The sequence below is a fragment of the Colias eurytheme genome, chromosome 21, assembly GCF_061535395.1.
Source record: "Colias eurytheme isolate Ceu_HAF_F1 chromosome 21, ilColEury1 Martin Lab GWU primary, whole genome shotgun sequence".
Classification (NCBI taxonomy): domain Eukaryota; kingdom Metazoa; phylum Arthropoda; class Insecta; order Lepidoptera; family Pieridae; genus Colias; species Colias eurytheme.
The window spans coordinates 7,307,494-7,331,134 of record NC_143000.1 but is presented as its reverse complement, the minus strand read 5'-3'; the positions used below and the strand labels follow the sequence as shown (position 1 = coordinate 7,331,134).

The following is a 23,641-nucleotide window of genomic DNA, read 5'->3' as shown; positions in this document are numbered from 1 at the left end:
TGACTTCTATTTTCTTCTTTCATAATATAATATTGATTTCAGAGGATCACATCGGTAACTCGCGTGATCACACCTTCGCCGACATGGTGCTGTCTCTTACTAAAGGAAAGGGCTGCGATATTGTCATCAGCGGACTTCCTAAGGAATTCAAAAATGTAATTTATATCGATAATAGCTACAGTACAATACTAGTGTAACTGATAACTCTCGAATGTGAGAAATTCACTTAACATAATCTTTATCTCTCTAATCTCTTTTTTTCTAATATCTATCTATTCCATCTATACTTATATTATCAGAGGAAGAAGTTGTAATTTTCTATTATTTGAATCGACAATTTTTCTGAACTGATTTTCAAAATTCTTTTACCACCAGAAATCTCCTTTATTCCGCAGTGCCCTACTTATTAACCCTTAACCATCTCAATTTCCAATAAATATCCACTTATTTTAATATGTGTATGATATTAAGGGCTGATTTTTCAATCCTTGGTTAAAACTTATTCGTCGAATAATAAAAAACTACTAAAAACGTATTCTAATTGCCCGTATTTGACAGTTTACGTGACATTTTAATATTATCGTGTAATACTTTATTGGACGGATAAGTTTTATCCAAGCATTGAAAAATCGGCCCTTAATTGCCATAAAACTATTCCCCTTTTAACCAGACGTCCATCAGATGCCTCGGCGAGTACGGCATCATGTACGACACGAGTATGTTACACGAGCGCGATAACTTCACCCTCGGGATGAACAGCTTCACCAAGTGCAGGTCCTTCGCTACATTGGACCTGGCTGGTGTGCTGGCTGATGAACATGAGATGAAGGTAGGATTTTTATACTTGATTTTTATTGGTGTTTTAGCAATTGGAAAAAATTATAGTTAAAGCATGCATGACCGTGATGTACTTTCATACAAATAAAATAAAACAAAGAATAGTAAATATCCTAGGCACATATAGGAAATATAATCCAAGTAAAATCCAGTAAAGTGCCTAGTTTTCTTAATATAAGGAGGTCTTTCAAGTTTTCAGTAAACAGAAAAATAATAAATCGATTATAATAATCGACTCTATTTCGAAGGTAATTTTAGGTTTAAGAACAGAAAAATAAGTAGCAAACAGAAATAATGCTAAAGGCCATCAAATTCAAGTAGTTACTTACTAAGTTACATATACAGGCATTTATAAACAACGTAAAAACGTGTGTAAACAACGCAGAAAAATTCTTATTAGAGAATTGCCGTCAAAATTCAGTTCATGATATCGTCCCGAGTGGTTAATCATCAAATGAATTATCAAGCTAACGAATGCTTCAATATAGACAGAAGAAAAAACGAGCATGAAATTCTTCAACAGTAAAAATAAAAATTTGATGACTCATCTCATGAAAACCGTTAAACCGTTACCGTTAGAACAATGATCCATCATTAATTTTCACCTATTTTAGTCATGGACTGAAAAAAGACTAGCTGAGATATTTCTGATAATATGAAAACGGCAAGCAAAGAAAGTAAAGGAACTGGTAAAAAAAAAGTGTTTTATATTTACCTAAACCACTTTGAAAATTTGCATCTGAAACGGAAAACGTTGTAACAAAGAATCTACGAGACGGTAATTCTTCGATAATGCCCGATATAAATAATTTGTGTCTGACAAATTAGATGAGCGAAAAGAGTCCTTCTACAGAAGTAGCTATAAATGTGCATTATGAATGAGTTATTATATCAACAGTTACTAACTCACGCACTCTAGAATTTTTGAAGTGTAAACTTTTTTAGCGGCGTTGAGCACTTTTTCTGTAATGGGTATAAAATCTTAAAATCGCGTCAGGACATGTGACCTGATCGAAAAAGCGTAAGACGGATACCATTCCAAAATATCAAACATGCTCAACGTTAATAATCAAGTTTTCACTTCTGCCGGCACTCCCGGAGTGCAACCCGTCTTTTTTTATTCAATGGACTATTATCGCATCCACACACGATACAGTATACTTGCGCATATCTGGACTTGCGCAAGTATACTGTATCGTGTGTGTTTACCATTACAATAGAGCGCGTTGTGAACAGAGAGTGCAAGTGCTAGTGAGCGAGGGCATAGCGCGCGGCTACGTGCGGCCGCTGTCCCGCGCGGTGCTGGGGGCGAGCGAGGCGGCCCGCGCGCTGCGCCTGCTCGCCGCCGCCCGCCAGCGCGGCCGCGTGCTGCTCGACCTGCAGCCGCCGCTGCCGCACGTGCACACCAGGTGAGAAATAAAGAAAGAAAGAAAAAATGTATGCGTGTACTAGAGTACACACGTAAGAAGTGAAACTTCTTTATGACCTTAAAAATGTCACGAGTATGGCGTAACGCAAAAATTTCACGCGTACGGCGTAACGCAAAAATGTCACGCGTACGGCGTAACGCAAAAATGTTACACTTAATTTTTGTCCAACCCCAATAAAGAAGTTTCACTTCTATATTTTGCCAAAAGCCAACAACAGATATAATAAAAAAAAAATAAGAAATACAAAACAGAGAAAAAGACAAAAGTGTGGCAGACCTTTAGCAAAAAGGAGACCAACTCAGTATTAAGCTGTGCCTTCAACAGCACAGCACTGATTTTCAGTGGCCCCCAGTGGTTAGCGGAGACTGCGAGTGCGATGGGCGAGGCCACAGCAACGGGAAGCTTTAAATCAGATTTTTGAAGTGAGAACTTCTGTAGCGGCGTTGAGCACTTTTTCTGTAATGGGTATAAAATCTTAAACTCGCGTCAGGACACGTGACCTGATCGAAAAAGCGTAAGACGGATGGATATCAAACATGCGTTAATAATCAAGTTTTCACTTCTGCCGGCACTCCCGGAGTGCAACCCGTTTTTTTTTTATTATTGAAGTGAAACTTCTTTAACGGGGTTGGAAAAAAATTTAGTGTAACATTTTTTCGTTAGGCGTGACATTTTTCCGTTACGCGCCATCTTTTTCTTATTCCTACCACGCGTGATTCGACGTATTTCTATAAAGTTGCATATAGTAAATTATTTTTTGAAGAATAAGGTCATAAAGGAGTTTCACTTCTTACGTGTGTACACTGGTACACGCACACATTTTTTTATTCATGAATAGGTAAACATTGGGCCGCTGTTTCACCTGATGGTAAATGACAACGCGTCCTAAGTAAATAAATAAGTCATATTCAAATTCTATACTTTAACATGTTTATTCATTCACTCAATCAACCATTCTTTAACGCATTCTGTATAAATTGACAAAATACACAAAAACGAACACACACAAACAAACCACTTTCATATTAATTGTAAAATTTATAACCAGCTAAAATAATCATCCAGGGTCCAATACTCGGCCGGGAGTAGTCATATAATCCTCTCAGACGATGCAACATGCGCCATCCAGCTCGCGGACCGGCTCGTGGAGCGCGGCGCGAGGAACTTGTACATACAGACGGAAGCTTCTCGAACGTTACAGGTTAAACAGAGGTTTGTTCATAATTCATAATTCTTTATTTACGTTAATCATGGTATTTTAGATGTTACATTTTGACGTGACAACGTCTTATAATTCGATAAAGCCGGCTGCACGCACGAAAAAACATGACTCATGCGGCGTTACCTCGCTCTGAGGCGTTCCGTAAGGCTTGAAGTGCGAGCGAGAGCGCGGAACGAGCGACAAACAAGCACAATCGGACGTTGTCACGTTCAACTTATTATCGTCAGTAAACCGACTTTACAGGCAACCAATTTTTTTACTTAACATGTTTAGCCGTCATTAAAAAACAGCATGCAAATTTTATAATTTTATATAAAACAATGGGTTCTAGCTGGTTAAATAGAATTTTGAGTAGCTTGAATTCGTTTTGTTCTACGTAGATTTGTTGTCTCGCTGAACTTGTATACATTATATAAATCGTAAACTTGAAGATACAACGTAAAAACGTAAGCTTGAAATACTTAATATAGATACTGCGTACTGATAAAACTTATAGAAACAACGTTTAGAAAATGAAAAATACTCATATTCTCAATAATTACCTTCCAGAATCTGGAAAGAAATGGGAATCCAAACGGTATACGATACAAATGGACTCTGGAACAATAACCACATTGATACCATTATCAATAAGAGCCTACTGTTGGGTTCCATAGAGAACATCTATGTGATTGTGACAAAGGAACAAACGAATGCAGATTTTATTACTTACGTGGATAAGTTAGACGCTATTGTGAAGAAACATGGTCTGTCTGTTATGTGAGTATATTTAAATAATTAACTTTCAAATAAGTACGGGAGGAATTATTCCTTCTTAGCTCTGTTCAAAAGGACCAGGAATATATTCAAGGGGACTATATAATGATCATAATTTTCTTAAGATATTTATATTACGACTATCCGCCCCGGCTCCGGCTTAGCCCGTGGTACATATTTCGCAATAAAAGGTAGCCTATGTCCTTTCTCGGGTATCAAAATATCTCCATACCAAATTTCATGCAAATTGGTTCAGTAGTTTAGGCGTGATTGAGTATCAGACAGACAGACAGAGTTACTTTCGCATTTATAATATTAGTATGGATTATTTGACAAACTGGTCACCATCATAATCCGTTTAACTGTACATATCCAAATTGTTTCTATACTTTCCAGGAATATAACAGTGCTAGATGTCAATAGTAGCTTCGATGACGATGCATTCACAAGCGGTTCGAATATTACCGTCATAAAGATGGCAGCAAATAACCAGGTTGGTGAAAATTCGAAGAAATATTTCTTCTGAGAAATTAAGATACATAATCTATTGCTAAGATTGTCATAAATAGCATTTGTAATTGAGAATTGCTTTTTTTTATAATAGCATCAAACAACTAGTAAAGATAGCACATTATTGTACTCGATTTCTTACTGGTTACCAAATTTTTTAGAATTTCTGAAATCTTGGAGAGCAGTTTCTACCACAGAAAACCGGCAAAAAATCGTAATTTGTGAATTATATTCCAGAATCAGAATCGAGTATCATTCCTTACTGGACTATCCGCTCTAGATGGGCTCCCAGGGTCCACAAATATTTCGGGAGCCAGAAATTTGGAGGTACATCGAGTAAAACCACGTTCAATGCTACAAGAGATCGCTGATATTGCCAGTAAGTACAAATTTAATATGGAAAGAGTTGAACACAAATTTAAACTTACATTTATTCTACTAGACTTCCTTTAATGGCTCTTTTGAATGAAAATACCTAATGCAATACTTACCATTATTGAATATTTAGCAAAGAAGTTAAGAAAACGTTGATTTTCCAGGAAAATACGTTTTAAATATTAAGAAAAAAATTTTTAATTTGCAGATATCGAACTTCCAGAAAATGTTATGAATAATGCGACATTAAAAGATCTCAGTGTGGATACAGTTAAACTTCTGCCAGTTAGAGCTTTCCTTCGAGACGAATATCATATCTTTTTGGAAGAGAACGAGATTTCTGAACTAACAGTTAAGAGGTTCGTGTGTATCAATTAATTTTAGAATAGGTAAAAATTAATAGACCTGTGTCATTCAATAAAATATTATTTGGCTTTCCCACAAAGATCAAATGATTTATTAGGGTTTTGTTTTTGTGATCGATTATGTATACCTTTTTTTTAGAGCTAAAGTCATTTTAAATATCCTCTTACATTTATTTTAATTAAAAAAAGTGTAAATCTTTAGAAATCACTACAGAAATGAATTTTTTTTCTAAGAATTTAAAATCTTGGAACAACATACCTATGAACCGACATACAAACAAGTAGACAACATTTTACAACAAAAATCAATCTCAATATGAAAAAACAATTAATAAAACACAAAATTGACAGAATAAAAGAAATAGAAGAATCAGTATTAGACGTAACGTTCAAAGAGTTGCGCGGTCTCGCCAACTTCTACTCGTACGTGGATTCAGACGAGCTGCTCGGTACTACGGAGATGGCTTTCCTTTCCACTTTAATTAAACCTGTTACTATGGTGAGTATAAGAAAAACTAACATGTTATCTATACTTAATATTACAAAGAGGAAAAGTTTGTAATTATGTATGTATGTATTGTTTTCACGCCTAAACCTCTTAACCGATTTTGATGAAATTTGGCTCAGACAATCTTTAGACCCTAAGAAAGAACATAGGCTACCTTTTATTGCGAAATATGTACCACGGGCGAAGCCGGGGCGGACCGCTAGTATTACAATATAAATTAATAATTTCGCGTGATATTTAAAATTATTCCGTTCATGTTATAATTTGGTCTTTGTGTGTTTAAAATCATTTAATAAAATTGAATCTACTTTTACACGATTAAATTGAAAATTAATAAACATGTATAAATTATGTAACTGTTGATAGTTAGTTAGTAGATGATATTATTAGTTTGTTGCATTTATAATAACGACATATAAGACATGCGATTGATGGTATGTGTATTGTGTATCGTATTGTGTATTTATTTTACTGCAATATAATTTTTCATTTGACATCATGTGCTAACTGTGTAGCGTATAAAATTGTTAGTTATTTGGCTGAACTAAATTGATTGTTCTGTTTAATAAGTGTCAATTTTCCTTTTATACATTATTTTTAAGCTATTGCATAGCTTCTATCACGGGCCTTGAGCGCAGGGACCGAATCGAGAAATTCCGTAACGAAAAACCTCACGCTCCCCACGGGGACGGGCGCGGATGGCTTGAAGGCATAGCATGCAATAGCTTTACCGCGGCAGTCCCCGAGTGCCACACGTCTTTTTTTGAAGTGAAAACTTCTTTAGCGGCGTTGAGCACTTTTTCTATATGGTATAAAATCTTAAACTCGCGTCAGGACACGTGATCTGATCAAAAAAGCGTAAGACGGATACCATTCCAAAATATCAAACATGCTCAACGTTATTAATCAAGTTTTCACTTCTGCCGGCACTCCCGGAGTGCAACCCGTCTTTTTTTTAAGTGAAACTTCTTAATAGGGGTTGGACTAAAATTTAGTGTAACATTTTTGCGTTACGCCCATAGAGTTACGCCGTACGCGTGACATTTTTGCGTTACGCCGTACGCGTGACATTTTTGCGTTACGCCGTACGCGTGCCATTTTTGCGTTACGCCATACTCGTGACATTTTTAAGGTCATAAAGAAGTTTCACTTCTTACGTGTGTACTCTAGTACACGCATACCTTTTTTTTTAATAATGATTTGTTATTTCCAAAACAGGAGGACGACGAATTCGACGTGAACCAGAAGTTCATATGCGTTGTTCCAGGAGTGGAAGGACATCACTCACGGTTCACGACAGCGTGTGAGCGACTCAAGTTACCTGCACTTGCACTGCAACCTGGCTTACAGTGGGATACTATAGAGGATACGGCCGCTAGGTTTGCTAAGGTAATAATTTGTTTATTATTAGTTTGGTTAGGCTACATTTATAATAGGTAACTTATGATCGAGGCATTGCAAGAGATCGCTGTGAGGTTTGCTAAGGTTATGTGAAAAGAATTTGATAGGTCAGTTTTTGACGTGACAACGTCTTATAATTCGATAGAGCCGGATGCACGCACGAAAAAACATGACTCATGCGGCGTTACCTCGCTCTGAGGCGTTCCATGTAAGGCTTGAAGTGCAAGCCAGAGCGCGGAACGAGCGACAAAGAATCACAATCGTTGTCACGTTCAACTATCGTCAGTAAACCGACTTTACAGACAACCAATTTTTTTTTGTTAGACCAGATGCAGGAGGTGGATTCTAAGTTTCTAAATGTAGTGGCTTAGTTTTGTGATAAAATGGCTTGTTTGTAATAAATGCGATAAGACATTTCAGAATGTGAAAAGTATTAGATGGATTTGAAGAGTCCGTTTTACGCCAAAACGTGAAGGCAACATGGGAATCAATTATTTAATTCATTATTTTTTACAGGTTTTATTGAAAAGAACAGGCTTGAAAGGTAAATTCTACCTTATGGGCTACGAAAGTGGCGTTATAGTCGCGTTGGAAATGGCAAGAATCTTAGAAGAACATGGTATGTATTACCACAGCATTACGTTGTTTTTAAAATCATTGAAATAACGAATTTCTCAGATATTTTTTATTCAATATAATATGACACATTTTAACAAATTGAAATTTTAACTATTGCGAAATTTGACTTGAAATAAATAATTTATTCATGTTTATTAACAGGTTTAACGGGCACAGTATTCTGCGTGGGCGGAACGCCAAAAGAGATAGTAGCTGAAGTGAAAGAAAAGTTAAAACTCTTCAAGAGCGACGAAGAGTTACAAGATAACGTCGCCTTGCACATGACCAAATTGATACTTGGCGACAAATTTGACGGTCACTTAGATTTCATTAACACCAGCACTTGGGAAGAGAAACTAGATGGCTATGTGAGATACCTCTCTGGTCTAGTTCCCTTATCAACACAATATATTAGAGGAATAATTCACGGAGCATATTCCCGTGTTAAGCAAATACAAGATATTCAGATAAAACCACATGCACTTAAGTCCCAAGTGATTTTCCTTCGCGCTAAACTATCCGCTAAAATAAACGATTTGCCTCAAGACTATTCTCAGGTTCCTGTGATTGTGTATGAGCTTAGTGCACCGCTAGCTGATGCAGCTAGAGATCTAAGATGTTCCGCCATTGTTAATAGACATCTTGATGAAGAAACTCTTAAAGCATTTGAAGATACCAACATTTGTGAAACGTACTCTTTGAAAGTCTATGAATTGAATTGATGATATGTGTTTGATTTAATAAATAGAATTCTGTCAAGAAATTAGTTAGAAATATTAAGTAAAAAATAAACTTCGTTTATAGCTTTTAACATTATTAAATGAACTCCTGGTAAAGAACAATATATTTTTCTAAAGAAATAAGATTTTTTATTTTCCGGTTTCCCTCACAATAAAAGTAAAATAAGTATTTAAATGAACTGAACATGTTTTTGAATAAAGTTTGTCTCAAAGATACTATTGCATGCAGAGTTGAAAAATAAAAGAAAAAATATATCAGTACAGTTTATTATTTAAATTATTACATGAGTATTGCTTTGGATATCTGTCATGTCCTTTCTTAACTTCAGTAGATTCTCAACCAAGATATACATTTCTGGATCAATGACAACTTCACATTCATTTTCTTTATTTTCTCTTAAATTAAATATAACCTACAGTATAAAATATTATGAATATGTACTGAATAGTTTCTAAGGCAACCATTCGGCATCTGCATTCATAGCACGATTGTAGTTTGCTGGTGGTTCTGTGAGATCCTCTTTGCTGCTTGCTACTTTATGATATACCTTCTTACCCGCATCTACTACATATTCAACACCGTCAGCTGAAATAAATTAAAATATTGCTTTTACTCACATAAACAATTGCTTTTTAGTACTTGAATATATAATATAACATTTGGTTTTAGTGTTAGTATAATGTGTAAAAGCTTACCGATTACGCCTCCAGTTTTTCTCACAGCCTCTCCAATATTGTGTGAAGAGAATGTTTCAGGATCGATGTTAATTTTAACTCCTTCGACGGTACCATTGGGGTGTTTTGGGCATTCAGTTTGGGAGATAATGGATAAGTCATATGGGTCTACACCGTATGAAGCTAATTTGGTACGCATCTGTAAGGATATAAATCTTGGTTACATTGATTTTCTCCATACACGATTATTATAAACTAGATTTCCGCCCGCGGCTTCGCCCGCGTTTTCAAAGGAAAACCCGCATCGTTCCCGTTCCCGTGGGATTTCCGGGATAAAACCTATCCTATGTGTTAATCCAAGTTACCCTCTATATGTGTGCTAAATTTCATTGTAATCGGTTCAGTAGTTTTTACGTGAAAGAGTAACAAACATCCATACATCCATACATCCATACATCTATACATCCTTACAAACTTTCGCCTTTATAATAGTATTAAGAATTAAGATTAAGATTTAGCTTCTTAATTTCTTACAAAATTTGACCAGGAAATAAAAATGAGTAGTAGGTAAAGATAATGTTATAGGACACTTCATAAAATATATTCTTCTCGTATGTGTTGTTAATGGAATTGTCTTTAAGCGTATCACCTCAATAACATAAGCATAAGAAAATGCATTTTGTTACAGTTACAAGTATTGGTCTAAGAGCCCGTGGGAGATCGTCCTTCACCGATCTGATAACCAGATGAGACGTATTTTTTATTAAATATTTTTTATACTTTTCGATAGGCAAGCAATTATAGGCATATTTGTTTAAATAAAATATGTCTCATCTCATTATCAGATCGGTGATGGACGATCACCCACGGGCTCTCCTACTATATGTAATATTTCGTATAATAAGTTGATAAATTGATTCGTCCCTATGCAATCTACATTGTTTAAACTCACTTTGTCAATAAACATCTTGTCCAATTCCTTAGTCCTTGAGAGAATTGTAGCCGATTGACGATGGGCGAACGCGAGCTTCTGGCACGTGAAAATAGCCGCGTACTTATTATAGTCTGTAGAAATGACTGTGTATGTTGCTGATCCAGCCACACCTGTAAAATGGAAGATATCTCTTACTTGGGGTACTTATTCTTAAATCTTTTGTTTTTGAGAACGTTACCACAAGAACGAATATATAACTAGTTTGAAATTGAAATTTTTGTTTATACCTGTATAACAAAAGACAACTCTTGACATTATACATAACTAGATTTCCGCCCGCGGCTTCGCCCACGTTTTCAAAGGAAAACCCGCATAGTTCCTGTTCCCGTGGGATTTCCGGGATAAAACCTATCCTATGTGTTAATCCAAGTTACCCTCTATATGTGTGCTAAATTTCATTGTAATCGGATCAGTAGTTTTTACGTGAAAGAGTAACAAACATCCATACATCCATACAAACTTTCGCCTTTATAATAGTATTAAGATTATTTTCCTAGTAATACTTACTTAAAGGAAATCTGACTTTCATTCGTGCAGGTACTGCAATATCAGGGATGCTTAGTACCCCAGTATACCTATAAATTAAATCAAGATCATATTATGCATGACGTATGCTATGTAGTGAAGTGTATGAATCCTCTATTATTCTATTACGAGCTAAAAAGACCAAAGGTCAGATCAATGAGACAAATAAACAGAGGGACTTTCATATGATCATTATTTTATAATTTGAATGGAGATATTATTGAGTTTCAACTACATGTATAAAACTCATAACTATTTAAAAGATAAGAGCATAGTTAGTCGTGTTCTTTGTGTTAAATTGCAAGTAGTATTTACAAATAATATGGCATTGTACGTTCTTCAACAGAAAATGATTATATTGTATACGAAAGACGAAAACATTGTTTCTTCAGATATTCATCTTTGTTCGTGAGTGTTTAAATTTGTCATCAATAATAAAAATGTTTTAAACTCTCATTTCATCTCATAAATCTCAATCAAATTCATAATAAACATCTTCATTTCATTGTTTCAATTGTTTTAAAGTTTAGACAGTATAATGTTTTCCTGAACAAGTAAGACCTTTTAAAAATCTCACCTATAATCATGTTTCAATGGTGTCAATCCCAAAATGAAATGCTGTGAATCCTGCTGAAGCTGGTAAGTTCCCGGTTCATCAGTTCTTGTGAAATTGTAAGTGATGCAATGTGATGCGGTAGATGTTTTCTGGATCACGTACCATACTCCGAGCATCTGGAATTATTTGGCTATTGATTTTGATTTTTTTAATGTGAAACGTCGCATACCTATATAGAAGACTGCGAGCTCCTATTATGCAAGGAAATAAATTCGATTACAAATTACGCATATCAAAGAATATATTCATGTCTTCAATGAGAAACATTTTTAAACTTCATTCTTGAAAACATTTAATAGAAACACGGAAATTGAAATAATTGGTATCCAATTTAAAAACATGAACGACTTGTCTGCGTGTTTTAAAACATTATCACTATGAATGTAAAAGCTTTGGAAAAGTAAATGGAAAATTAGTTTGAAAAGAAGCTAATTGTTTGCAAGCTATCATCTGTCTTCTTGTTATTGAAATTTCTTTGATAGTAATATTGAAGACTGCCGATACAGTTCACTTTTTATAATCGAAATTAAGAATCATACACCAATTATTACAGTAAATAGGGGAGCATTTATTGGTTTTGGAATATGGGCAATAAGCTTGGTAACGTAAAAAAATACTAAGTAGGTAGGTATTAAAATAATTTATATGTGCCAGTTACAATTTGATTATAAAATATTTGACGTCATACTAGAAGTTGTAGTTAACAATCATGAAATTTGATATAATAGTAGGAAATAATTATAAAAGATGTTTCCTTAAACGTAAAATCGACGCATGTTGACTCAAATCACAATGTGAATGAGTCACATTCACGCATTGCTTATCAATACAGGGGTCAAGTCCCTTTTGTTTATATTCTTCTGTACATAAGATAACGGTTTCAACTTGCGGAAAACATAAATTACAAGTAATATGAATAAGTCTGTAGCTAACTAATAACTGGGAGGAAAAGATAAATATAGCCTCTGTGAAAGAGGAATAGTGTAGTTTGCTGGTCAGACATATTCGGAAAGTCATTCCTTTAGTCACCTTTGTTTTTATTTATGTGTCCATCACACTGTTACACTACTCTACATTGACTTGCTTTTTAGTCGAACATTCATAAAATTAATCCAATTTGAATTTGTTCGCCTTAATGCTTGCTGAATTATCTTTTCTATACGGTATCGTATTTCATGAGTCTTTGGCTTCTTTGTTGACATCTTTGTAGGTCGAACTACTTTAAGGTCGGTTTAGATATTTTAAGTTCAAGTACGTTTATTTGTTTTGTAATAATAGGGTTTCTTCAAATCAGCGATCCATCACAAAATATACAAAAGACACGCAAAGAAGTAAGAGTAGTTTTAGTGCAACATTATATAAACAAAGTATTACAAAACACAAAACATGATTTCAAGAATCATAAAATGTTTATCTCAACATAAAACCAAACAAAAAACCGGTATAACAACAAATACCTGATTCATGTCAAAACCCGGCATCGGCTCAACCACAGGACATGCTCCCAAGTGATAAGTATGGGAAATAGCCCCGCCACATAGTGACAACACTCCCAAAACAATAATTCGATACATTTTACACAACACAACCTCTCTCATCGAAAGATGAAACAGAACTGATTCTGTATGACGTATCCGACAATATAAATAACTAGAATGGACTTCTAGGAATTACGACTGAGCCGCTTTTAAAGGAAACTAAAGAGATTTGGTATAATGACCTGATAGGCACTGTTATTCAATTTTCTAGTAACTGTTTATTATTGGCTTTGGTTATATAGAAATTTGTTAAATGTATTTGCGCTATGCAACCATTCTACCTTTCCAAATATGAAACAAGTTAATATTAACGACACATTAACTAAATTTGTTGGGAAAAAAAAGTTTCGATACTGAGCAGGAACAGCAATAATATCGAATAATGCGTTAAGGCTGGGCCTCAAAAAGATCCTATTTTTAATTTTGTGCCTTAAAATGTGATCATTTTAAGACACTTGACTATTATTATGTAATTATAAAAAAATATCTTACTTCCTTCATTCATTCCTAGCCTTGATTTTTATTATACTATTTATAACGATATAAACGGTAGTCAACAACAGCAAAGCTAGTCTAAATGACTAGTGTTTCTATTGCCAATATCGTGTAAGATTTGTTTATTTAAAAAAATTCACTAACTTAATTCATAATATGACATATTTTTTGATAATCATTGTTAACAAAAATATCGCCGGGAGAAAGATTGAATTTACACAATCATTTTGTTGGGTGTGTGTATTATTTTTGGCGGAAAATAGATTTATTCAAAATAACAAGACTAATAATATCTAGATAATATTATATATTATCAAATGGTCCTTTTAGATGAACTTTAAAATGTTTAGGTTAAGAATTTTATTAAAATTTCTTTATACAGCTTTGTTTTAAGAGTTAAGTCTCTTGAAGCCAATCTGTCTAACGTTTTATCTTGCCTTAGCTGTAGGCATGTTATTATGCGTAGTCTCTTTTGTTGGTTACTCAGGGGCTATTAAACTATTGTCCAATTGTAGCCCTGACACACTCTTCCGGTTTGCTTTAATAGATCGTACAATACTTGAGCCAGACTCTTTTATCTTATTGAAGAACTGTCGTTATTAACCGTGAGTTAAGAACGTTCGGAAAAAATGGAATAGGCAGATGTAGGTATATAAAAATAAGGGAATTTAATGAATTATGATAAATACTGCAGAAGTGAAAGTATTTGTTTCTGTATCCTATGGCTATTTATAGCATATTTTGTGTGGTAAAAATCTTGAATTTCGCAAAATTTACAAAATAGTTCTTAGGTGTTTAATTGCTGCTAAAAGATGTTAACAATGCAATGGGATAAATGCTGATAAAACGTCTTTACACACATACATCTTATGAAGTAGGAATCACAAGATAAGAAGTAGGACGATACTTAAATAAAGGTAGACAATATCATGATAATAAGGGTAAAGAACAAAGATATCGTTTCAAAACATTGAAGGTTTTCAATTCGTAGGTATATATTATTAATGATAAATTTATTTTACCATTATAATTTAATTTAATATCTGTAAATATTATCAGGGGGATATGTGGCTTAGATCACAGATTCTGTGGCTTAGATCCCAGCTACAAAGTATAAATATCAAATAAATATCGATGGAAATTCCTTCATCTCTTTGTATGAGAAAAAAAAAAATAATTAGGTGAATGCTCTACTTGTATAAGTAACCGAAACTTTTTCATTCATAAAACACTAAAAAATGAGTCACAATATGCAAATTGTGGTTGTGGAACTGTTTATAAGAAACTAAAGTGATCACAAACCGTGACATGTGAGTCACTGTGACTCGAGAACACTGATTCATGAATTAAATATTATTCAATTATACGTCCTAATCCTTAAAGAATAAGACACAAATTTGTCTGTGTTATTGAAAGATAAGGATTGTGTTACATGTAAACAATTGTTTCCTTGTTGTCTATACTAGAAATGATGAGTAGCGTTCATATGAAATATGTAAAAGTACCTATGTGTTTGTTTGTAGATGTTTTGTTTTTCTATCGTGTCTTTAAGGATGATTGATGAAGTAATGGGATAATGTAATAAATAAAATATTTTATAGTTTTATTTCTTCTTTACGGTGAAATTGTGTTGTTTGTGGTTGTATGCCATAGTCCTTTTAGCTTGAGAAAACATACAATTATAGGAACAATTTGCAAATATTTTTGACGTGACAACGTCTTATAATTCGATAGAGCCGGCTGCACGCACGAAAAAACATGACTCATGCGGCGTTACCTCGCTCTGAGGCGTTCCATGTAAGGCTTGAAGTGCAAGCGAGAGCGCGGAACAAGCGACAAAGAAGCACAATCGAACGTTGTCACGTTCAACTATCGTCAGTAAACCGACTTTACAGACAACCAATTTTTTTGCCACATTATAATTATTATGTGATGAAATAATGTTACTTTTAGAAGGCCTTTATTTCAAAGACGGAGTTTAATAAATTAAAAACACTGTTAAACTACACAACAAAACTTTATTTATTATAATAAATATCATAACAGGCGTAACGATAACAATATAATAATAATTTATGATACCGAATTAAAAAAGTATTCTAGGTGTGATCCTAGGTATACTACTACTACTTAACTTAATCTTTAATTTGGTATGGATTAACTTTAAATTGGTATGGTGTCGTGAAATATTTTTTTTATTTTTTTTTACATAATTTTTTATGATAAAACTGAACAATAACAAACAAAAAACTTAAAAATCAAGCTCTAACAAATAACATATTGTGTGGACGATATATCAGATCTTCAAAAATCGGGTATAAAATCGGATATATCTAAAGAGTCATTTTCATTGGATCTTTTCTTCGTGACAAATTCGATTGTAGTAATAGAATGTTCATTCATATTTACAAACATTGTATCTCCTTGACATGTGACCTTCACAGATCTCTGGCTACCTCTGAAATAGGAAAATAGTTTAAGAGTTTACATTGCAGTTAAAACCGGTCAAGTGTGAGTCGGACACAGGCACGAGGGGTGCCGTACTATGGGGACCCCCCTTAATATTTTACTTTTTTATTTTTAGTATTTGCTGTTATAGCGCCTACGGAAATACATCATTTGTGAAAGTAACAGCTTATTCTAGCTATCACGGTTTATGAGATACAGCCTGGAGACAGACAGGGTCCCGTTATTCCTTTTGGGTACAGAACCCTAAAAAGTATAATTATGGGCCTTTTTATGTGATAAGGAATGAATGAAGTGTGAATTTTTTATAGAGTAATGATTCCAAATCTTTTCATAGCAGGAAAGGAAGAAATTTAATAAATACGATGTAGTATAATTATACTCGATACTAAAGTTACAGGGAAGAAAGCTCGATTCAATAAAGAAATTTACTTCCGTTCTTTTATTTAGTTTTTATCCTATGACTTATTATCACCGTGGGAAAGGAAAAAAAGGTAGGCAAACATTACCCTTAACAATTTTCAACTGAATGTTGCATTTATTCTAAAACTAGATTTATATTAGAACTTAGAATAATACGAATATAAGATAGGATTGAGATTTACAAAATACTAACCTGTTAGCAAGAACCACCACTGTCGTATTTCTAGGAGTCAAAAACGCAACATGTTGGATAGGTTTTCTACAACTAGACTTATTTTTCTTAACTTCAATTCTAATAGAACCTCTAGGAATGAATTTGGAGAAATGTCCCATAGCGTAGAACATCGGTTGTTTATAGAATTCTTGTTTATCGTCACTTATGATGATTGGGGAGTCGACGAAATTGGACACCCAATTTGGACCTCCTTGCGTGTTTAAACACATGTTCCAATCTATCCAGCCTACAACGTGATGATTCAGATCCTGGAATGAAAAAGTTAAGGGGATAATTATAAATTTTGTTTTAATCTTTGATGATCGACAAATACGGGGCGTCACAGATGTGGTTTAGTGGTATGATCTATTACAATTTAAAAATTATTACAGTTTATTATTTGTTACAATTTATATTTATATAGCTAGCTAGGTGTTATAGTTCTTCAAATGCTGAGTAAAAATACTTAAACAACACTACGACAAAGTATATAAAATTCGGTACACGGTGTTAAATTAAAGTTTGACGGTTTATTTAATTGTAAATATAAATATATATATATAAAGTACCTCCATTATATCAGTTATATAGCCATTTGCTCTGCCCCATGATCCAAGGTCGACATCTTCTTCCCAAGGCATTGACCCTGAAAAAATCAAGTTCAGTAAAAAACATTTAAATAAGCTTTTAAACAATATTATGTTATAGAATAAAAATTTTCAGAAAAATTTTCAGTAGAAGTTCATTAAAAATCCATTATTCTTATCACTTAATTCGGTAACTTAACATTTAGGTATGCAATTAGCAAAATAATTAATATTTTTTACTATCAATACATATTTTTCAAGTTCCTAAAATTGAAAAAAACGTGCATATTCTTTTTCAGTTTGGGGGTTATTATTAATTTAAAATGAAAATGGATTTTTGGAAAAGACAAGGGAATTGCGTTCGATTTTTTGTAATAACTTTTAAGACGTATCTTTTCTTAAGTCAGTAATCAAATAAGATTTTACCCGCATAATATCTCCCCTCTTATTGGACTTAACTAAAATAAAAAAAGCCGTGCCCGTCGGGAGCGTGAGGTTTTTTCGTTACGGAATTTCTGGATTCGGTCCCCGCGCTCCAGGCTCGCGATAGAAGCTATGCAATAGCTTAAAAATTTCGATCTGGCAGGACACAGAAAGCTAACCTTACCTTCACAGGCTTCAGTGGCTAAAATGAATTTATCTGGATGATTCCTTGTAGCGATATCCAATACAGACGCTGGTATTATCTTATCTCCATAGTAATGAACTGCGATCCCATCTATGTAGTTTATTGCTTCTGGGTATTCATTTATTAGCTGAAAATAATTTGTATAGTGATTTGAATAATGAGATGTTGTTGGTATCCGAATGCGCGGAAAATTACTGTTTTATTATACAGGGTTACTTGTAAAACACCAGCAACCTCGCAGGACAAGATAGCTAACATCATAAGTAACAACATTAATTGCCGGTGTTTTACAAGTACCTAACCCTGTATATTATAAATATTTATGTGCTTTTTCGATGTAGATTCCTTGAACATTTTTCTTTAATTTACAAAAAAGAGGATTAGTTTTTTTGTGCCAGAGCATGCAAAGGGTCATCACCTGATATTAAGTGGTCACCTATGCTTATTAAAACGCTCATGTTAACTATGATAATAACAATCAATTCAATAGAAAAAATAGGCACATTAAATAAAACCATCAACATTACAATACGAGTAGGTAAACTTACTATATTAAAGAAGAACGGAATGGAGTAGCGCTGGTCGTCACAGGTTAATATTTTAACTTTGTTGAACGTCGAGTTACGCAATGTTGGTCCTAAATAGTTAAGTATCCAATTTCCCTGTAAATATTTACAAATAAAATTAGACCCACGATTAAAATACATATATTAAAAAAATATAATTCAGGCATTTTTTTTCTGTAAGTTATTGTAAGAACAAGGTTTATATAAAAGAAAACAAAAAATAGTATAGAAAATTTCATTCCTCTTTGTAGGCTAATAAAATATTACAACTGTGACATACATAACATCACCATTGCTCGGACGGTGAGGGAAAACATGGTGAGGAAACCGTTCTTGGGAAACCGACATGTCGAAGAATCAAAAGTTCGATGACATGTGACATCCGCCAACCCGCACTTGGCCAGCGTGGTGGATTATGGCCTGTACCCTCATAGGAGGCCCGTGTCCCAGCAGTGGGAACGTATATGGGCTGATGATGATGATGATACGTAAAATAAATAGAATAAGAAGCAACTGACCAATTCCCCAGCAGTCCAGCCGAGTGTATTGAATGTGGCTAAATTAAATACTCCATTAACAGGCTCATTTGTGGTTGTTATTGCCCATATAGGAATATTTTCGGCTTCATATTTTTCGATGAATCTGTAAAATTAGAAAAAAAAAATTAAGTAAATTAATGTTAAATGTTTAAGTTAAAATTTCAAGATGTCCTTAATTTTATTGGTCTAGAAATAGGTAACTACTGCTAATATGTATACGTAATATTTTTTAAACATTTTAAATTAAAAATAAATTAAAGTTACACAATTCTAATTAGCCAGTCTTAATTAAAAAGGCAGCAGAACACGAGTACAAGTACACGAGGCAACCTTATCATTTAATTTTTAATACAAAACTTGAATAAAATCATCATCACATATATCTATAGAAATATGTATTATATAGACTACAGGCCCATGCCATAAAATAATGGATCATATGATATAATATAAAGGATGATGAGCCTAAAATAACAAGATTTAGCACTATGCCGTCACCTGTAAGCTGTCCAACTGAGTGCAGAAGGGAAAAAAACGTGGGCTGCAACCCCCTTTCTCTGGTCTTGGACCTTTCCATGGTCCTCTTTGAATTTTCCTCTTCTCGCATGATTTTTTTTTAAATAATAGATTAGAAACTCCAAGAACATGTCTATATATTGATTAAACTTTTTAGGGACTTTTTTACCGATTTCTTCCGTCTGTATATTTCACTGCGACTTACTTTTACTTTTTTACTAAATTCTAAAATATTTTTAAATCTTACTTCATGTGATATTCCGCATAGGTCTGATAGTATTCCCTTTTCAAGCGACTGAACCCCGTATAGGCGTCGTTTGTCTTCATCCAGGGTGGCGGAGACCAGACAGTACCAACTATGTGAACTGCATCTGCTGATAGGTTCAGAATTTGATGCAGCATTGGGATCTAAAATTGATATATTTTATTGTGGTCAATATTGTAGTGGTGATAATACAGTCATCTTACTACAACATCTAAAAACTAATCAATTCTTGTTAGTTGTGAGTAATATTAACGAACGACTTCCTTTCGACGATTTGCGAAAATTTTGGTAAGGTTTACATGTTAGTTAGGTTTAGAGACATTAATTTTCAAAGAATTTTACAATTCACTTATTCTAAAGTTTCACAATATTTTACAAAGTTGTACACCTTGACAAAAAAAATTAAAAAATTCGCGGGTGAGTGGAGATTATTTTGTGCAATAATATCGTCTTATGACGGTATGGCTGTGTTCGTGAGAAATGTTTACACGGATATAAAGCAACTAAATGTGACATCGATTGAATGTTAGTTAAATTATCGTTGGGATATAATGCTTCGGTATATATTATTGTTCATAGTTTTAACGTTATGATTCAATATCAGAAAAGATAAAATGTATGGTGCGGAAAATAAGTAAACTTAGAAAGAAATTAAATTAAATTAGAACTTGGTCTTGTCTTCATTTTCAGATTCAGTTCAGTATTTCTACCTTTAATTGGAAGTCTTCTGGTGCTAGAGTGTAGTTAGTAAGGTTAATGTCATCTTCAGGCAGTTCATTGTAAGCGTAGGGGTGTGTCGAAAAGTCAGACCCACCGATTGGCACCCTCACCATATTATATTCTAGACCTTCTTCACTAAAATATGACCTGAAATAAATTAGAGGGTAATAACATGTATACTTTTCGGTAATTATAAAATTGAAAATGTTTTAATGTAGAGATAGTTTGGTACGTTAGAAACTTTAGGATCTAAGTGTGAGAAGAGCTCATGGGCTGGGCATGGGCCCTGGACATTAAATACAGGAAACTTTTTCCCTATTCTCGAACACATTTTATGCTAAGACCAAGATCAAAGCTTAATTAAATAAAGTCGGTTAACAAATGGTTCGCAAACAACAGCTTCTTAACTTACAATTATCGAAATTTGAGATTAAACCACTCACTTTATCATTCCATATTGCAAAGCTGGATCAAGGCTTTCCCAGTTGATCCCTGCAGCGTCAGTGACAGAACTACCAAAGCCTTCAACCGTTTGGAAGGTTGTACTGGGATCAATTTCTAAAGAGTCGTAACAGTTCCCGCCATTTTTCTCATCTGAAAGTATACTTTTTCTTCAATTTTGCAAAGGAATGTGAAAGTTAAAATTTGCTAACTTTAATAGTGATTAGGTAGACTGATAAAAGTATTAGTGAAACGACTGATGGTTCCCTTATATCATCATCATTCATCAGCCCATATAATATCTTTCGTTTCTTTACAAATGTGCATTAATTTAGTCCTAATTTCATTGATGAATTACTAAGCGTGTACAGAAAAATATCTTACGAGTTTTTTTCTTTATTTTTGTCGTATGATTTTTATTAGGAGGCATAACTTTTATAAATATATGACGTAATGACTTGTACATTTGTAATAAAGTATTACGAAAAATAGACTTGCCGTCATTTTGAAAATTTCGAACTTCTTTTTTGAAGCGCATTCCATCCTGTAAATAAAATATTTAATTTTTACTCGTAATTTTAAAATGAATCATCAAAATTTCTTTAAAAGATATTAAACATTTGAAGCATTTGACATTAAAAGGCCAATGATTAAAACAACAACTAAATATTTCTTCTATCTATATTAATAATTCAGTTCATTGTTACAATAATTATTTAATTTCAATGAAAGTAAACATTTGAACAGCTGTGCAATTAAACCGGCAATGGATTTGTACAAATTAAAATATTTTTTTAATGTTTTTTGTGTTCAAACTTTTACTTCTAATGAATCGTAATAAAATGTAGTTTATCCTAGTAATACGATAATTAAGTAGTCGGGTATCTTATTAATTTATTTACTAGCTGTGCCACGCGGTTTCACTTCACGAACCCGAGTATTTCAAAAATTAATTAACCGAAGGAAATCAAGTATTTCCATAGGTATTTTATGATATACATTGTACAACCTATATCACTTACTTTCATCTAGATCAGTTCAGTAGTTTTTTCGAGAAATAGTTACAAACATACATACCATCCATACTCACAAACTTTCGCTTCATCACTATGTATGCTTAAATCTTTATAACTACCCAACAGATTTTGAAGCGGTTTATTTTAATAGATAGATTGATACAAGAGGAAGGTTTTAGTATGTGATTTATTAGGTTTTAGACAAAGCGGGCGAAGCCGCGTGCGTTAAGCTAGTTTATAATAATCGTAGAAAGTAGGATTAATGATTAACCATTTATAAACACAACAAACCTTTGAAGATGTATAAGTAACGTAGGATCCTTCCTCAAGAGCCTGCCTGATGAAATCGTCACAATATGTTGCATTACATACACACACTATGGACTCCTTTTGTGAAAACTGTTTTGGTGCACACGGTTTGTCTATGAAAAGGCAATAAGACACACGTGTCAGAAGTGAAACTTCTTCGGCAAGATTGTATTGCTATGACACGACTTTTAAATTTTACTCTACTAAAGAAGTTTCACTTCAAAACAATTATATTCAAAATAGTATGTTAAAGAAAATGAATTTAAATTTTCATAAATTATGACAACAAAAAGGCGGAATTCTGAGGCTTCTTATTTGGTTTTGTTACAATAAAACACGAATAATTGCGAAAAATTTGAGTATTCTTACAAATAAAATTTTGTTTCTAATTTCCTGACCATTTTTACTTTTATTGAGGTATATAGGTAAACAATCACAGTCTATACTATATACCATTTTTATTTTTCCTAATATTAAAAAATGGTCGATAAAAGATCAATAATATTGGCATAAAAAAATTAATTAACGCAACATATATTTTTTATAATTACATTATAATACGAGGAAAATGTTTTCATCTATTACGGCATAAATCTGGGCTATTTTTGTTATGATAATCAGATTGGTTATCACATTTCTCGCTTGGATAATGTTGCTTTGTTTTTTTTTTAATTCATTTGAATATCACGAAAAACAAAGCAGATTTAAAAATTAAACCTAATTTCATTTATAAAACTACAGCCTTACCTGTTTGTATATAAACTACACATGACAATAAAGTCAGAGTGAATAATTTTGAAATAACTTCCATTGTATTCTATGTACGTCTTTTCATATTGAAGCAGTGTATAATACTGCAACCATTCCTACTAATTATTTAATATATGAGGATGAAAGATATCACCTATCTCGTTCTGGTATATGTAATCTGAGAAGGACAGGAAATGTTATCTGAAAGTCAGAGGTTATGTAGTGCGTAAACATTCCAATTTAAAATTAACTCCCAAAACATGAAAATAAATATTAAAATCAATAAATGATTAGTTTTTAGTTGTAAGAAAAGTAAATTTGGTTCTTAGTTGTAATTAATGTTTTTGATGACTTCAATTAAAATTTCAAGGTAAGAAACAACGTATATCAGAAATTGGTTTGAGACATTATGTAAGTAAAAAAAAAACTGTTGAATTTTAAAATAAAGTACCAAGTAATGGTTTTTTGTTAAATGAAAAATAATAATTAAAAATCTACACGCTTCTTTATTTTTTTTTCAAATCCACAGAAGATTTAAAAAAAAAGTTTCCTTAATTTATACCTACCTACTGATAAAACTCAATCCTAATCCGATA

At 33.2% G+C, this 23,641-nt stretch overlaps 3 protein-coding genes across 3 annotated transcripts in view; 1 reads left to right on the top strand and 2 right to left on the bottom strand.

Moving 5' to 3' along the window:
• Window positions 1-8,796, top strand: part of LOC149899262 (fatty acid synthase-like) — a 30,279-nt gene extending 21,483 nt beyond the window's left edge. Inside the window, exons 28-39 of the mRNA XM_090114093.1 lie at window positions 43-155; window positions 671-829; window positions 2,074-2,246; window positions 3,333-3,479; window positions 4,039-4,248; window positions 4,642-4,738; window positions 4,993-5,134; window positions 5,339-5,489; window positions 5,847-5,994; window positions 7,222-7,392; window positions 7,921-8,023; window positions 8,185-8,796. Of these exons, the coding sequence (XP_089970219.1) occupies window positions 43-155; window positions 671-829; window positions 2,074-2,246; window positions 3,333-3,479; window positions 4,039-4,248; window positions 4,642-4,738; window positions 4,993-5,134; window positions 5,339-5,489; window positions 5,847-5,994; window positions 7,222-7,392; window positions 7,921-8,023; window positions 8,185-8,744 (2,174 nt within the window). The 3' untranslated portion in view covers window positions 8,745-8,796. The remainder of the gene's footprint in view (window positions 1-42; window positions 156-670; window positions 830-2,073; window positions 2,247-3,332; window positions 3,480-4,038; window positions 4,249-4,641; window positions 4,739-4,992; window positions 5,135-5,338; window positions 5,490-5,846; window positions 5,995-7,221; window positions 7,393-7,920; window positions 8,024-8,184) is intronic.
• A 217-nt stretch (window positions 8,797-9,013) lies between these two features.
• Window positions 9,014-13,205, bottom strand: LOC149899261 (apolipoprotein D-like). Its single transcript, XM_090114092.1, has 6 exons — window positions 13,030-13,205; window positions 11,534-11,688; window positions 10,939-11,006; window positions 10,390-10,541; window positions 9,459-9,636; window positions 9,014-9,348 (listed from the first exon to the last, which is right to left on the bottom strand). The coding sequence occupies exons 1-6, from the start codon at window positions 13,168-13,170 to the stop codon at window positions 9,215-9,217; spliced, it is 828 nt and encodes a 275-aa protein (XP_089970218.1). The 5' UTR covers window positions 13,171-13,205; the 3' UTR covers window positions 9,014-9,214.
• A 2,398-nt stretch (window positions 13,206-15,603) lies between these two features.
• Window positions 15,604-23,151, bottom strand: LOC149899260 (lysosomal acid glucosylceramidase-like). The gene is made up of 12 exons (XM_090114250.1): window positions 23,043-23,151; window positions 22,278-22,408; window positions 21,469-21,514; window positions 20,973-21,123; window positions 20,520-20,676; window positions 19,792-19,952; window positions 19,008-19,131; window positions 18,472-18,585; window positions 17,903-18,050; window positions 17,278-17,354; window positions 16,688-16,977; window positions 15,604-16,063 (listed from the first exon to the last, which is right to left on the bottom strand). The coding sequence occupies exons 1-12, from the start codon at window positions 23,104-23,106 to the stop codon at window positions 15,910-15,912; spliced, it is 1,617 nt and encodes a 538-aa protein (XP_089970376.1). The 5' UTR covers window positions 23,107-23,151; the 3' UTR covers window positions 15,604-15,909.
• Between the last annotated feature and the right edge of the window lie 490 nt (window positions 23,152-23,641).